This window comes from Stenella coeruleoalba (assembly GCF_951394435.1).
Source record: "Stenella coeruleoalba genome assembly, chromosome: 15".
Classification (NCBI taxonomy): Eukaryota; Metazoa; Chordata; class Mammalia; order Artiodactyla; family Delphinidae; genus Stenella; species Stenella coeruleoalba.
This window is the reverse complement of record NC_137161.1, coordinates 83,273,303-83,289,789: the sequence shown is the minus strand read 5'-3', so window position 1 is coordinate 83,289,789 and position 16,487 is coordinate 83,273,303. Positions and strand designations below refer to the sequence as shown.

General features: G+C 39.8%; 1 protein-coding gene across 3 annotated transcripts in view; it reads right to left on the bottom strand.

Moving 5' to 3' along the window:
- The window catches only part of USP42 (ubiquitin specific peptidase 42), a 35,703-nt gene extending 19,216 nt beyond the window's left edge, over positions 1-16,487 (bottom strand). For 2 of the 3 annotated variants that reach the window (XM_079945354.1, XM_079945356.1), the window contains exons 1-4: positions 16,422-16,487; positions 12,062-12,311; positions 9,773-9,973; positions 536-646 (exon numbers count right to left, since the gene is read on the bottom strand). In XM_079945354.1, the coding sequence (XP_079801480.1) occupies positions 536-646; positions 9,773-9,973; positions 12,062-12,302 (553 nt within the window). In that variant the 5' untranslated portion in view covers positions 12,303-12,311; positions 16,422-16,487. Of the gene's footprint in view, positions 1-535; positions 647-9,772; positions 9,974-12,061; positions 13,106-16,421 lie in introns of those variants that run through there. The other variant, XM_079945355.1, reaches the window with a different exon arrangement.

Here is a 16,487-nt window from a genome sequence, read left to right as displayed (position 1 = left end):
GTGACCTATCAGGATCATTACAATTCAAGAGGAAATTTTAAAGTCATTTAAAATTTGTATAGAAAAAGTGAAATTTATCCACAAATTTGCTAAGTTATGAGTATAAAATTTTCTTTAAAAGTATAATTAACTTTATTTTGATAATTCCCATCACTATGTATAGTGAAACTGAAAACTAAAGAAACCTGCGGGACAATATTAGAGTTAGTATTAGCATAGAAATCCAAATATCTGAGAAAAACACTGTAAAACTTACCAATGATTTTATTAATAAATTGAGTTTTTAAAAATTTTTAATGTGTTTATATATTAAACTGAATACCACCTTCTTTACTATCTTGTCATCTTTTACTTTAGGTTTCAAAATGTGTTTATATAGTAAATAGTTTACTAAAAACCTGTTATTCATTAAAGACATATACATATACAATAAGCTGTTTGTTGTAATACACAAGGAGCTCATCATCTACCAGTTAGACCATTAAGACCAATTAGCTAACAAATACTAATATAAACTACTATAGAGGATACTTACGCCGCATCTCATTAATGACAAACATCGGTTTAATAACATCCCCAGGATGGTTCAGCACTTGTGTGATATGAGCCTGCATTGTACACATCATACAAAATCCTTCTGCATGACCTGAAAGATAACAGATGATAATCCTCCAAATTAGCAAAATATGACTCTGTATATACATCAAGGGGTATTATAAATAACGGGCACACTCCTGAAATAAGAATAACAGTTACAGGACTTCCCTGGTGGCGCAGTGGTTAAGACTCCACACTCCCAATACAGGGGGCCTGGGTTTGAGCCCTGGTCCGGGAAGATCCCACATGCTGCGGAGCAACTAAGCCTGTGCGCCACAACTACTGAGCTTGCGCTCTAGAGCCCACGAGCCACAACTACTGAGCCCGCATGCTACAACTACTGAAGCCCGCGTGCCTAGAGCCTGTGATCTGCGAAAAACACAAGCCACTGCAATGAGAAGTCCGCACACCACAACAAAGAGTAGCCCCCACTCACCACAACTAGAGAAAGCCCGTGCGCAGCAACGAAGAACCAACGCAGCCATAAATAAATACATTAATTAATTAATTAAAAAAAAAGTTTTGGGACACAGCTAAAGCAGTGTTGCAAGGGAAATTTACAGTAATACCAATATCAGAAGCAAAAACAAGGATATCAACCCTGCAGACATCAAAAGGATAACAAGGGAATACTATAAATAACTTCACACACATAAATTTGACAACTTTGGAAAAATGGACCAATTCCTCAAAAGAAGTGAACTACCACAACCCACCCAGTATAAAATAATTGCAATAGCGCTATACTTATTAAGGAAATTAAATTTGCAATTTTAAAACTCCCAGAATAGAAATCTCCAGGCCAAGATAGTTTCCCTGATGGATTCTACACTAAATAAGAATTTACATCAATTCTACACAATCTCTTCCGAAAAACAGGAGTTAACATATCCCAAATTCATTTTATAAAGCTAGTATTACCCTGATACCAAAACCACACAAAGGTGGTACAAAAACAGAAGATTAAAGAGCAACATATCTCATGAACACATGTAAAAATCCTTAACAAAAATTCAGCAAAATATAAAAATAAACATCATGACCAAACGGAGTTTATTCCAGAGATACAAAGATGACTCAGTACTGGAAAATCTACCAGTGTAATCCACTATATCAATAAGCTGAAGAAGAAATTCACATGATCATATCAATTTGACACAGAAAAAGCTATTGACAAAAATCAACACTCATTCAAGATAAAAAGCGGGAATCAGTAAAACAGAAATAGAAGAGGAAAAAAAAAAAGAAATAGAGGGGAACTTCCTTGACTTGATAAAAAGGAAAAACCTACAGCTAACATCAAACTGAATGCTTTTCCCCTAAGATCAGAAATGAGGCAAGGACGTCAGCTCTGAGCACTCTTATTCAACATATTCCTGGAAGTTCTAGCCAGTGAAATAAGGCAAGAAAAGGGAATAAAGGACACAGATCAGTAAGGAGTAAGTAAAAATGTCCCTATCTGCATATGACATGATTCTCTACATAGAAAAATACAAGGACTCCCAAAAGAAAAAAAAAAGCCTAGAAATATTAAGTGAAGTCAGTAAGGTCAATATACAAAAATCAAATGTATTTTTATATACCGGCAATAAAAATGTGAACACCAAAATTAAAAATATAATGATGCTTATAATTCCTCAAAAAATAAAAGGATTAGGTGTAGATCTAACAAAACAAAACATGCTGATTAACTACACAACACTGATGAAACAAAGTAAAGAAGATCTAAGTAAATGGAGAGACACACCACATCCACAGACTGGAAATGTCAGCATAGTAGAGACGTCAATTCTCCCCAAACTGAGATACAGGTTTAACAAAATTTCTATCAAAATCCCAACAAGATTTTTTTGTACATATAGACAAGATTATTCTGTAATTTATATGGAAAGACAAAGGAACCAGAATAGAAAAAAACAATTTTGAAAAAGAATAAGTGGATGGACTCACTCTACCTGATATCAAGATTTATTACATAGCTACAATAACAAAGACCAACCACACGTGTTGTGGGACAGATACATACCTTAACAGAACAGAATAGGGGACCCAGAGATAGACCCACACAAATACACCCAAGTGATTTTTTTACAAAAGTGCAAAAGCAATTAATGAAGGAAAGATAGCCTTTTAAACATATGGTGCTAGAGCAACTGGACATCCACAGACAGAAAAACTAAACCTCATGCTATACAAAAATTAACGTAAAATGGATCACATACCTAAATGTAAAACTATAGAACTTGTAGGAAAAAAAATAGGAGAAAATCTTTAGGATCAAAGGCTACGCAAAGAGATCTTATACTTGACAGCAGAAGCACAATCCATAAAAGGAAAAATTGGACTTCACCAAAATTTAAAACTTTTGCTCTGTGAAAGACCCTGTTAAGGGGATGAAAAGACAAGCTTCAAACTGGCAGGAAATGTTGGAAATATACATCCGAAAAAGACCTAATATCTAGAATATATAAAGAACAAAACAACAATATAAAAACAAAGAACACAATAGAAAATGAACAAAAGACACAAAGAGATATTTTCCAAAGGGGATATATACAGATGGTAAATAAACACATGGAGAGAAGTTCAAGACCTTTAGGCATTAGGGAAATGCAAATTAAAACTACAATGAGATATCATTATACTCATCATTACCGTATGGCTAAAATGAAAAATAGTGAAACACCAAATGCTGGCAACAATGCAGAGCCACTGGAGCGCACTACACTGCTGGTGGGAACGTAAACTGGTCAGCCACTCTGGAAAACTACCTGGCAATTTCTTACCAAACTAAACACGCAACTACCTTATGACCCAGCAACTGTAGTTCTGGGCATTTATTCCAGAGAAATAAAGACTTGTGTTCACACATATGCTCTACACACTAATGTTTACAGCAGCTCTATTCATAATATCCAGAAACTGGAAACAACCCAGATGTCCTTTAATGGGTGAGCGGTTAAACAAATTGTGGTCCATCCATACCATGGAATACTAGTCAGCAATAAAAAGGAACAAATGATTAATATACACAACAAAGTGAATGAATATCCAGAGACTTATGTGGAGTGAAAAAGCCAATCCCTACTATATAATTCAACATATGTAACATTCTTGAAATGACAAAATAATAGAAGTGATAACTAGTAGTTGCCAGGGATTAAGGAGGAGGTGGGGACACGAGGGAAGTGGGCTTGGCTATAAAAGGGAAACATGATCCTTAGTGATGGAAATGTTCTGTACCTTGACTGTATCGATATCAATATCCTGGCTGTGAGACTGAACTACAGTGTCACCACTGGGGGAAACTGGGTAAGGGTACATAGGAGGCCTCTGTGTGATTTCTTACAACTGCAAGTAAATCTAAAATTACCTCAAAATAAAGTTTAGCTTCAAAAAAAGGCAAAATAAAAATATTTCAGACCAAGAATAAAAAACAAACAAATAAATAAAACAAAACCCAAAAAACAGAGTTTGGGGGCTTCCCTGGTGGCGCAGTGTTTAAGAATCCACCTGCCAATGCAGGGGACACGGGTTCGACCCCTGGTACAGGAAGATCCCACATGCCGTGGAGCAACTAAGCCCAGGCGCCACAACTACTGAGCCTGTGCTCTAGAGCCCATGAGCCACAACTACTGAGCCTGTGTGCCACAACTACTGAAGCCCACGCACCTAGAGCCCATGCTCCGTAACAAGAGAGGCCATCACAATGAGAAGCCCGTGCACCACAAGGAAGAGTAGCCCCTGCTCGCCGCAACTAAAGCCCGCACCCAGCAATGAAGACCCAACGCAGCCAAAAATAAATAAATAAATAAATTTATTAAGAAAACCAACCAACCAACCAAACAAAAAAAAACAGTTTGTCACCAGCAAGAAAAGTTAAGGGAATTCCTCCAGGCATATGAAAAAATACCAGATGGATGTCTGGATCTACACAAAGGAATTAAAAGCAGTGGAAATGATAAAAGAGTAAGTAAATATAAAAGACTGGTAAAGAAACCTTAACAAACTACTTAAAACTTTTAAATTTTATTTAAAGCAAAATAATACAATATATTATGTGGATACAAATTAAGTAAAAATAAAACGTGTGACAACAATAGCACAAATGCCTAGAGAGAGACCATGAAAGTATACTGTCATAAAGTCCTTATACTACACAAGAAATCTAATAGTATCTCAATGCAAGCTATGGTAAGTTAAAAATGTATGCTAAACCCTAAAGCAACCACTAAAAAGAGAAAACAAAGTTAGAGAAAATATGCCAATAAAGGAGAGGAAATATAAAATTACTCATTCCAAAAGAAAGCAGAAAACGATGAAAAAGGGAACAAAGAATACAGGACAATTAGAAAACAAATAGCAAGATGGTAAATGTAAAACCAATCATATCAATACTCTCATTAAATATAAATGATTTATATTTTAAAAGGCAGAGACTGTAAGACTGGATTAAAAAACAAGAACAAACTATAGGCTGTTTACAAGAAATCCACTTTAAATATAAACACAAATAGGTTAAAAGTTAAAAGATGTAAAAAGACACACCATGCTAACATTAATAAGAAAACTGGAGTGGCTCTATTTCAGACAAAGCAGATTTCAGAGTAAAGCATACTATTTGGGATAAAGAGGGTCATTTCATAAGTTATAAATAGGTCAGTTCACCAAGAGGTCATAATAACCTTAAGTGACAGAGTTTCACAATACATGAAGCAAAGCTGATAGAACAGAATGAAGAAACAAATTCAAAAATTTCTTTTATTTCAACATACCTCTCTCAAAATTTGATAGAACAAGTAGACAGAAAAGCAGTAAAAGGACATAAAAGACAATCTCAACAACATTATCAAGTAACTAAACATAATCAGCATTTATAGAAACTCCAACCAACCCAGCAGAATACACATCCTTACTAAGTACACGTGGAATATTTAACAAGCTAGACCACGTTCTGGTGCATAAAACAAGTCTCAAGTTTCAAAGGATTCAAACAATAAAAGTATCTTCTCTGACCACAATGGAATTAAAGTAGTAATCAGTAACAGGACAATTTCCGAAAAATCCCCAATCATCTCGCAACTAAAAACACGCCTCTAAGTAATCATAAGGGCATCAATCAAGTAATTGTATTAAAAAAACTACTAGAATTAAGGAGCTGAGCAAAGTTGTAGGATACAAGATCAATAAACAAAGTTCAACTGCATTTCTATATTCTCACAATGAACAATCAAAAATCGAAATTCAAAAACTATTACCATTTATAATAGCTTTCAAAAATATGAAATACTTAGGGATAAATCGGATTAAAAAATGTACAAATTGTACTTGTATACTGAAAACTATGCAACACAGCTAAGAAAAACTGAAGATAACCTAAATAAATACCTAGTTTGTGGGTCAGAAGACAATACTGTTTGGCTGTCATTCGTCCCAAACTGATGTACAGATTCAACACAATCCTAATCAAAATCTCAGGAAGCTTTTTTGTAGAAATTGACAAACTGATTTCAAAATTCATTTGGAAATGCAAAGGACCAAGAATGGCCAAAACAACTTTGAAAAAGGAGAACAAAGTTGGAAAAGTTACCTGACTTCAAAACTTTTAAATATATAGTAACAAGGCACTGTGCTATGGTGTCAAGACAGATAGTGGATCAGTGTAACAAAACAGAGTCCAGAAATAGATCCATATGTATATGATCAATTGATTTTTGTTGCTGCTGCTGTTGTTGTTTTTGCGGTACGCGGGCCTCTCACTGCTGCGCCTCTCCCGTTGCGGAGCACAGGCTCCCGACGCGCAGGCCCAGCAGCCATGGCTCACAGGTCTAGCCGCTTCGCGGCACGTGGGATCTTCCCGGACCGGGGCACAAACCCGCACCCCCTGCATCGGCAGGCGGACTCCCAACCACTGCGCCACCAGGGAAGCCCTGATCAATTGGTTTTTGACAAAGGTACAAAAACAATTCAGTAGAGAAAGGGCTATCTTTTGAACAAATAGTGCTGGAACAACTGGATATCCATATTGAAAAACATGAACTTTAATCCATTCTTCACACCACAAATAAAAATTAACTCAAAATGTATCACTGACCTAAATATAAAAACTAAAAGTATAAAACTGCTAAAAAATAAAGGGAAAATCTTTGCAACCTCTCGTTAGGCAGATTTCTTAAATACAACACCTAAAGCACAGATGATAACAATGGAAAAATAATGAAGTAGTATTCTTCAAAACTAAAAACATGCTCTTTGAAAGACAGTGTGAGGAGACTGTTTTCTCCAGATTGGGAAACATTTGCAAATTACATATCTGATAAAGGGCTTCTATCCAGAATACATAAAGAACTCTCAAAACTCAACGATAAGAAAACTACGCAATTTTAAATCAGGCAAAAGATATGAGCAGGCGCCTGAGCAAAGCAAATACACAGATGGCAAAGAACCATATGGAGAGATGTTCAACATCATTATTCATTATGGAAATGCAAATTAAAACCACAGTAAGATACTATTATACTACACACCTATTAGAGTGGCTAAAATTGGAAAGACTGACCACGCCAAGTATTAGGGGAGATAGGGAACAAATGGAAGTTTCATTCACTGCTGGTGGAAATGTAAAATATCACAATCCCTTTGGGAGACAGTTTGGAAGTAACTTAAAGTTAAGCGCACACATACTATAGGACCAAGCCATTCCTCTCCTAGATATTTACCCACAAGAAATGAAAACATGTCCTTACAAAGACTTCAAGGTAGCTTAATTTGTTGTTTTGTTTTGTTTTGTGTTTTGGCTGCGTTGGGTCTTCGTTGCTGCGTGCAGGCTTTCTCTAGTTGTGGCGAGTGGGGGCTACTCGTCGTTGCGGTGCATGAGCTTCGCATTGTGGTGGCTTCTCTTGTTGCGGAGCACTAGGCACGCGGGCTTTGGCAGTTGCAGCACATGGGCTCGGTAGTTGTGGCTCATGGACTCTAGAGCGCAGACTCAGTAGTTGTGACGCACAGGCTTAGCTGCTCCGTGGCATGTGGGATCTTCCCAGACCAGGGATTGAACCGGTGTCCCCTGCATTGGCAGGTAGATTCTTAACCACTGCGCCACCAGGGAAGTCCTCATAGTAGCTTAATTTGTGATGGCCCAAAATGGGAAATCACCCAAATGTCCATCAATAGGTGAATGGAGAATCAAACTGTGGTACATCTATCCATACAATGGAATACTACTCAGCAATAAAAATTAACTATTGATACATGCAACAACATGGAATAATGCTGAAATAACTGTGCTGAGTGAAAGAAGCCAGGCAATATAAAAATATATACTGCGTAATTCCACATAGAAGACATTCTAGAAAATACAAACTAATCGGTAGCAAACAGAAAGCGTATCAGGGGCTGCCTGGGGTGGAGGGGATGAGGGACAGGAAAGGGCGGGAGGGGCTGATTTCAAAGGAGCACTGAGACTCTTTAGGGGGCAATGAGTATGTCCATGATGTAGACTGTGGGGATCGTTTCATGGGTATACACAAATGTCAAAATGCATCAAATTGTGTATTTTAAACATGCAATTTATTGTTTATCAACAACACCTCAATAAAGCTGAGAAAACAGAGAGAAAGAGAAAACGACCAATGGCCTATAAAAGACAGGCACCTAATTCTGGATGCCCCGAGTGTCTGCATTTTTGTCTCCATCCTCTCTCTCTCTGTCCAGGTGCCAGTGCTGGGTTTTCATCCACATCCTACTTTCATTAAGTGCAAAAGTGATAGGAAAGCTGTCTGTGGGGAATGAATTATGGACTTAAAAAGGAAGAAAATGAGGGCAAACAGAATCTTCCTTCTGTAATTTGAAACCCTGGCATAAGAAACACCTCTTGATGGTGAGATTCTAGGTGATTTTCTTTTGGTTACCTTAAAATTTTCTGTACTTTCCAAATTCTTTAAAACCATAATTTTGCTCTTTGGGGGAATAAAGTTTTAAAAGAGTGAGTCTAAATTCTCCATTAAGTAAAAAACTATTTGGGAATTCCCTGGTGGTCCAGTGGTTAGGACCTGGCACCTTCACTGCCGAGGGCCCAGGTTCAATCCCCGGTCGGGGGACTTCCCTGGTGGTCCAGTGGCTAAGGCTCCACGCTCTCAGTGCAGGGGGCCCCGTTTGATCCCAGGTCAGGGAACTAGATCCCACATGCATGCTGCAACTAAGAGTTCGCATGCTTCAACTAAAGATCCCACATGCCACAACTAAAGAACCCGCACGCCGCAATGAAGATCAAAGATCCCGCGTGCTGCAATGAAGACTCGGCACAGCCAAATAAATAAATAAATAAATAAATAAATAAATAAATAAATAAATCCCTGGTGGGGGAACTAAGATCCCACAAGCCACAAAAAAAAACACAAAAAAGTAAAGGGCTATTCAAAAAGAAACCAAGGGGCTTTTTTTTCACCCTAATAATGAAGGACCAGCACCCTAACATACACACACACACATTAATGTAGATCAAAGAACAGGGAGATTTCACTTATCAAGGGTGAAGAGTATGTACAACACTATATGCAGAAGGTCAAAACCTCAAAAAACGGGTATGTTCTAAATTCTGAATTTCACTAGTTGACCACGGAGTTGGCTCTCACCTAATTAAAGACATAACGTGTGTTAACTAACTTCCTGCCCTCTGGGTTGAAAACCGAGCTCTCACACACTAAAGGAAAAGTCCTGCATGAATTTCCAGGAGGTGAGGACCAGTGACAAGAGGCTCCTCTCCGTTAATGCTTAAAGCCTGTAAATGAATCAAGCGTTCAACACAGGATGGATGCCAGGAGAAGTGGGATTCTTAGCCCTGCTTGTCCCAAGCTGTTGACAGTAGACATTTATGTCACATTTTTTAGTCACATTTTTTAGCAAGTGCAGAAAGCCAGCAGGGGCTTCAGAAATGCCAAATGCTGATAAAATATGTTTCTTTTAAAATAATTCTACAGGTCAAATTATGTGCAAAATGTTTTTTATGCGACCTGAATGTAAATCTTTGTCTTCCTCCATGATTTCTAAAAGAAGAAACCAACTCCTTAGTGATGATCAAATTCTTGGCTTAAAGCTTCACTTTCATTTCAGAGAAAAAAAATGAAAGTAGGTTAGCATACCATAACACTATACACATAAAATAATACAGAACACTTACATGTCTTGGAGTGTTCGTGTGATAGCATGTAGTTGGCAAGTGGTGGTGTATAAGTTAAACACTGCAGCGCTGCGTTGGCAAAACAGGTATTGCCCAAATTCTGGAGCCCAGCTCCTACTCTATGAGTTTGCTGCCACTTAAGACAAATCTTCTCAGATGGGAAAAGAATTTTTTCTGGAGGAGCAATGCCATCACCTAGAGCTAGAAAAATAAACAAATATTTAAAAAGAAAGCTTTGTATACTTCCGAAGCTGAATAAATAGCAACACATCAAACCTGAATCTGATCAAGATTCTTATGACCAGCTAACCAGAAATACAGGGGAGAAAGGGACATTTTAAAAGAAAGAGCCCAGAATGTGGGAAACTCTATATGATTTGGTTTCTTTGATAAACAAACTGCAAGGACAAAAAAAGCGGGGGGCAGCATATAACAGATTAAAAAAAACTTAAAAGATATTCACCAAATGCAAAGCATAGACCTTGTTTGGAGGTTGATTTCAACAGTCAACTGTTAAAAAAAATTATACAACAACCAGGGAAATCTGCACATTGACTGGATTTTTAATATAAAAAGCTTTGAATTTTCAGACATGATTTCTTTAAATATACACACTGAACTATTTATAGATGAAGTATAAAGTCCTGGATTTGCTTTAAAATGATGGGGAGTGGGGAGAGGAGTAAGTGGGTGGAGGTATAATTGGCCAGGAGCTGATAAACATCAAAGCTGGCTGAGGGGCACGTGAGACTTCATTACAATTATTCTCTCTTCTGCACCTACTTAAAATTTTTCATTAAAATAATTTTAAAAATAAACAAAGTACAACACAGTAAAAGTGCAGGAAAGTCGATTCCCTGTAATATGTGCTGAGGATGCTCATGTTCTGTACCCCCAGCAGCACGTCATCCTCACCATCATCTCACCTCCTCAGTCCTCACTAGCTGTCGGATACTCTCAATTCTAAAGGTTGGTAGTGATGTCATCCCAAATTTACCAGCAGGGAAACAGGCTGTTAGGCATCACTATACATACTCATAAGTATAGTCTACATGGTCTAAAAATTTCTTATCTATTTTTAAAACTTACAAACAGATTGCTAATGATACTCAGGCGAGGCTCAAAAACAATTTATTTAGGAAAGGTCAAAAATCATCCACAGCAAGACTGTTTTTTCAAAAGTTCAGCAGTTCCTCAGTACTACCAAAGATTGAGATGCCCAATAGATGGTTCTCTACTTTAATAGCAATATTGAGTGTTTAAGCATGCAAAAAGGCAGGCTTCAGCTTCCCGAAGAAGGGAGATCAAAATCAGGAAAGGAGAAATGGATGTTCAAAGAGCGTGACAAGGGCCCCCAAAAGGGCCAGGTGGGGTGATACAAACTAAATCCTGAGGAAGAGAGAGGAGCCCCAGCAAGGTGACAGGAGGCTGGAGTCTGTGAGAGGATGTCCTGTGGGAATGCCCTGCTTATAAAGATCTTTAAACCCCTCTGTATAACATTCAGTTACGTTGTTTGATTTGTGATGTAAATGTCCCGTCACCCAAAACACCTTCAGCAAATCCTACCACCCACCTCCACATCACAATATCACACGCACTAGGAAGACTCAAAACAAAAAACAACGTGAGAGCCAAATTATTCTAGACCAAACAATGTTCTGTGTGGGAACTAATCTCTTAAGGTTTCAAAGCTTCCAAATCCGAAAGTCTCAGGAGTACCAACTAAAGTGTCAATGTCTTACTTATCAGCATGGGTTTTAACAAATATAACCACATTAACCTGGCTTTATACATAATGTAACATTTACAGGATCTGCTCGCTTTCAAAGAGCTTTATTTCTACAGACGATTTTAACTGGCAAAAACTAAACAAACAAAAACAAAGTTGGGTGGAGCTCATTTGTCAAAAGGCAACCATTTTTAAAAACATTAAAAAAAATCTTTAAATTTTTAAAAGGTAGACATTTACTTAGGGCACTATAGTTAACGGACAAGTTAATGAAATGCTTGCCCATCTCAATTCTCACCAAAACAAAGTTTATCCTTCAAAAAATTAGGAATTCAACTACAAATAAATTCATAGTAACTAAAAATAATCTTACCTTGCTATGATACATATGTTAATCATGAACAAGCAGCAGAGGAAAATGAAGCCTGTCAAATAATGTAACTCTGCTGGCCATTCAGGTGGCAGTGTATCTTGCAAAATAAGCCCCTCTCTGAAACTACCAACCCACTGACAGCATTTATACAGGAGTTTCTTGTAGTGATTCTTCTAGAAAGTAGTACCTTGATCCTTTGGTGGTGATGGTTTTGATTTTTCAGGTACAGGTGAACTTGAATAAACTACAGCACCAGGTACTGGTCCTAAAGAAAGCGCGTGACTTGAAACATCATTTAATGAAGACACAGTACCCCAGCTGGCAGAACCTGCCTCCATGTCTCCAGGTGAGACTGCCTCAGAACTGCCAGGCTGGTTCTGACAGGTTGATGGGTCTGAAGATTCTGAAGCTTTGTCACCTGTGGTCATTGTTCACCTCTGTAAAAGATGAGAAAAGCATACATTTGTTTCATAAGGTAAGAAGAGTAATCTACTTATTCTACCATTAGATCTTTGAAAACAATTAAAAACGGCTAGGTTAATTTTCCAACAAATCACCCCAATACAAAAGCAACACTATTTTTTAACTTTGTAATAATTTCCTTGGGATATTTACTGTTGTGCTAATCTGAACATGCCAACAATTTTTGATTATAAAATCTTCAGTGAAGTATTTGATTAGATCTTGTCATTCTATTCCATGCCCTCTGAAAATCTGCTATTTCGTTTTATAATCAGGTATCTCAATTTCCAACTCTATACATTCACAAAGTACCTATACTTTTTCTCTCCCTTGCTTAAACCTAGAATGTGAAATGCACTAACACACTTGGCTCAATTTTCAATACATATATAATTCCTCAAGGAAAAGTCTCAACTACATGAAAAGAAAATCTAGCTTTAATTTGAAGCTTAAAGTCCAAAATGACATTGTTTGAAATATATTACTTTTTTAATACAGGAAGTCTCACTTTTGAAACACATTTTGAAGAGGCTCATTTATTTCGCGTATATGATTTTTTAAAATGAAGTCCATAAGGCATTACTTACATCAAACTGGAACACAAATACATGTTATAAAAGTACTTAATTATAATTTTCTCTCTGAACCCTATTAAAATCTTAGGGCCACCACTAACTAAGCACTTTCTATGTGCTAGGCATTGTGTCACCCACTGAACACACGCTAACTTACTTAATTTTCATAATGACCTATGAGAGACTGGACAGAATCCACTGGGTCTACGAAATGGAGCAACTATTACCCAAACTAGTCACTACTGGGAAAAGGTCCCAAGCCCAACATTCCCGGCTGGGCTCTACCAAACTCCACAACACAGCACTTTAGGAACGTTTCCCATATTGTCTAGCGGCAACCAAATCTAGCAGAGGCCACTGCTCTGCAGACGATCTTCCAGGCGGCCCCGAGTGCCTCCGGCCCAGCATCCCGACACCCGGACTCTGGACACTGGCCGCCCTAGGAGCCTCTCCGTGCCCCTGGTCCTGTCCTGTCTTCTCTCTCCAGGCTCTGCACATGCTGTTCTTTCCCCAAACTTCCTCTACCCTTCCACCTCCAGCCAGTGAACACCTTCTCCGTTTAGAATTCATTTCCTCTGGGACACTTTCCTTGATAGTCCCCTCCCCCAAGACAGTCTGAGAACCCCTCCTGGAAGCTCTGGTGGCACCCTGGGCACCCTCGGGCTGATTTCCAGATTTCCACCTTAGCGCTCACAGCCATCCTGCCTGCGGCTCTCCATCATGTTCTTGTTTACATGCCCTGACCTGGCACAAGGAAAGCTCTCCACACGTGTTGAACAAATGAATCAGTTGTGAAGACAGGACGTAACCAGTGTTTGCTCCTAGCACCAATTTTCGCTGACTGTTTTATATAAAGTATCTCATTTAATCCTTAAAAATTCTGAAGTAGGAATAGCCTTTAAAACTTGTTTTAAAAAATATTCAGCACAGTAAAATAATTACCCATGTACGTGACACTTCAACAAATGTTACGATGCACTGTCTACTCACAATAAGGTTTGTTTAAAAGCCTCAATTCTGTTGTGATTTTAAATTAAAGATTTAAATTAAGATTATCACCCCCCAAAAAAGTACAAACTTAAATATTTTTGGAATCTTACGTAGAAATAGAGAAGATGTTAATTAGATCTTAACAAAAAGAAAAACTGAACTGAAATTTTAAGTCAATCTAGGTAAAACACAGGACCTTTATTCAGGAAGAAAGCCTGAGCCATATTAGCCAAATAAAGTTTATACTTTCCTCATCTGACAGTCAAAAGAAATTACAAAACAGCGTGGAGGCAAGAATAAGACAACAAGGGGAAAAGAAGTAGAGGAGGAGGAAAAGGAAGAAGAAAGCCAAAACAGTGACGATTAAGCCAGCCTTATTTACAGTAATGTTAAATAGCAAAAACCTTGATTTTCTGGGATAAACATCCCTTCAGGACAATCATTAACAAATGACTAAATAAAACCATTTTACTTGCTCCAGTTGCCTTTGGGGGGATCGCGGGGTGGGGGGGAACAACTCTTTAATTAAGAAAAAAAACCCAAGGAAAACATACAACGGAGTCATTGATAACCACATAGCATTATAATTTGGGAAAACCAACAACATCCATTCTCCTTCAGATGCATATTCAGCCAATGACTTCTTACCCTGAAACCATCAGGTACTAAGCTGGAGAAAACCTTTCTGGAAGCCAAACAATGTTGCGTAGGGCTCAGGATTCAGATGTTACATGTTCTTTACTCTCAGTAAAGCTTCTAAACATTACTGAAATAAATCTCAGGACTTTTAAGCAACTACTTCAATGAAAAGTTTAAATTTCTCTCAACACCTCCTGATGACAGACAAACAAAAAGTTACAAAAGCATGTTTGAAAAAAACTGAGTACAAAAATCAAGGTTGGATGTGTGTGGAGGAATGAGACAAAGTGACTTCTCAATTGTTTCCATTAAGTGTACCTGCTTTAATTACAATGTTTTACTTGAAAGTCTTAAAATGCTGTCCCTTATATGGTATTTCTCCCTTGTGGTGACCAAATGCTAGAATACATTATTCTTTTTCATTTTTAAAAGAATAAGCATATGGCTATTTGAACATTATGGCACTCCACATACATTGTGGTAAAAATATAAATACATGCAAAAAGAAACTGTTATACCTGTACTTCTTAATAAACAATGTAACCCACATTCTTGTTGCATTTCCATTTGAAAACTCACAAGCTTTAAAAAGACAACCTGGATTTTACTTATTTGTAAGGAAACAAATCACTTTGCTTTAAACTTTTACAAAAAAAACTCTGTAGACTTAATTCAATGATACAGAAAAGAAGTGAAACTGACCCTAGATACAAATAAGTGAAACCGATTATTCACAACACCGATACACTTTGAATGAATAATACAATCAGAAGAGGAGAATTATGTTTCAAATGTACAAGTTAAAATTTGAGACTCCACTAAAACGTACAAGAACCTAAAATACTGCTGTTTTAGGGGCTAACTAGTTTTTCAACCAGTTTTACTGTTATTTGAGTGTATTTACTTTAAATAACCAACGTGTTTTCCCATAAACAAGTAAGCCCTAAGGCCTCCCGTAATATAAAAGAGCTATTCCACAAAAGTAATCTCAATTGCATTCATTACAGCGAGGTTAAAGTCCTAGATGGTAAAACTTCTGTCCCATCAAATCTTCATCTCAAACATCTGAAACTGACCGCCCTTTCCCCCCCCACGCCCCCGCCTCAGGTAACTTGGGTCTTCCTGCCCCGAAGATAAAGAACAGGACCAGGGCACACGCGCTTTGGGGGACGCGACGCCGGGCCGGCCGGCCCCTCCTCTCCTCCCGAGGGTGCCCGCTCCGCCCGGCGGCAGGCGTGGGGAACTCGGACACCCGGTGGACTAGCCAGGTGGACGGCCCCGCGAGGACGGACCGGCGCGGCGGGCGGGCCGGCGGGACGCCCGGGTGGGAAAGTTTGTCTCTTTGGGGGGCGCAGTGGGGGCAGGGAGGCGAGCCCGGGGCTCCGAGGGGCGGGAGGTGGCAGCCACGCGGGGGGCGGTGGGCGGCCCGGGGACTCCGGGCGGCTCAGCGGCCGGCACACGCCCACCCCGGGCAGACCCATGCGGGCCTGGCCGCCCCGGAGCAGCCAGCCGGGCCCAGCCCCCGGGCCGAGAGGGGCGGGCTGGGCCGGGTGGGGGTGGGAGGGCAGTGTCCATGGGCAACCAGGGGGGTCCGGCCTCCCCGCGCAGCCCGGCGATCTGGGAGCCCGGCCGCCGCGGCCGTTGCGGCCGCCGCCCCCTCCCCAGCGGCCAGGCCCGGCCGGCGGTGGCGGCACTGCCACCGGCGCGGCGGGGTCCCGGGCGGCCCGCCGCTGCGGAGGGGGCGGCGGGCGAGGGGCCGCGCCAGCCCCCGGCGGGCCGCGCCGGCAGAGGGGCGGCCAGGGCAGCTGCGGCCGAGGCGAGCGGGGCGCTCCGCGGGCCCCACGCCGGCCAGCGGCGGGCAGGAAAGAGGCGGGAGCTTACCTGACCCGGCTCGGCGCTCGCTCCATCCCCCTCGGCGGCCGCCGCCGCCGCCGCCGCCGCCGCCGC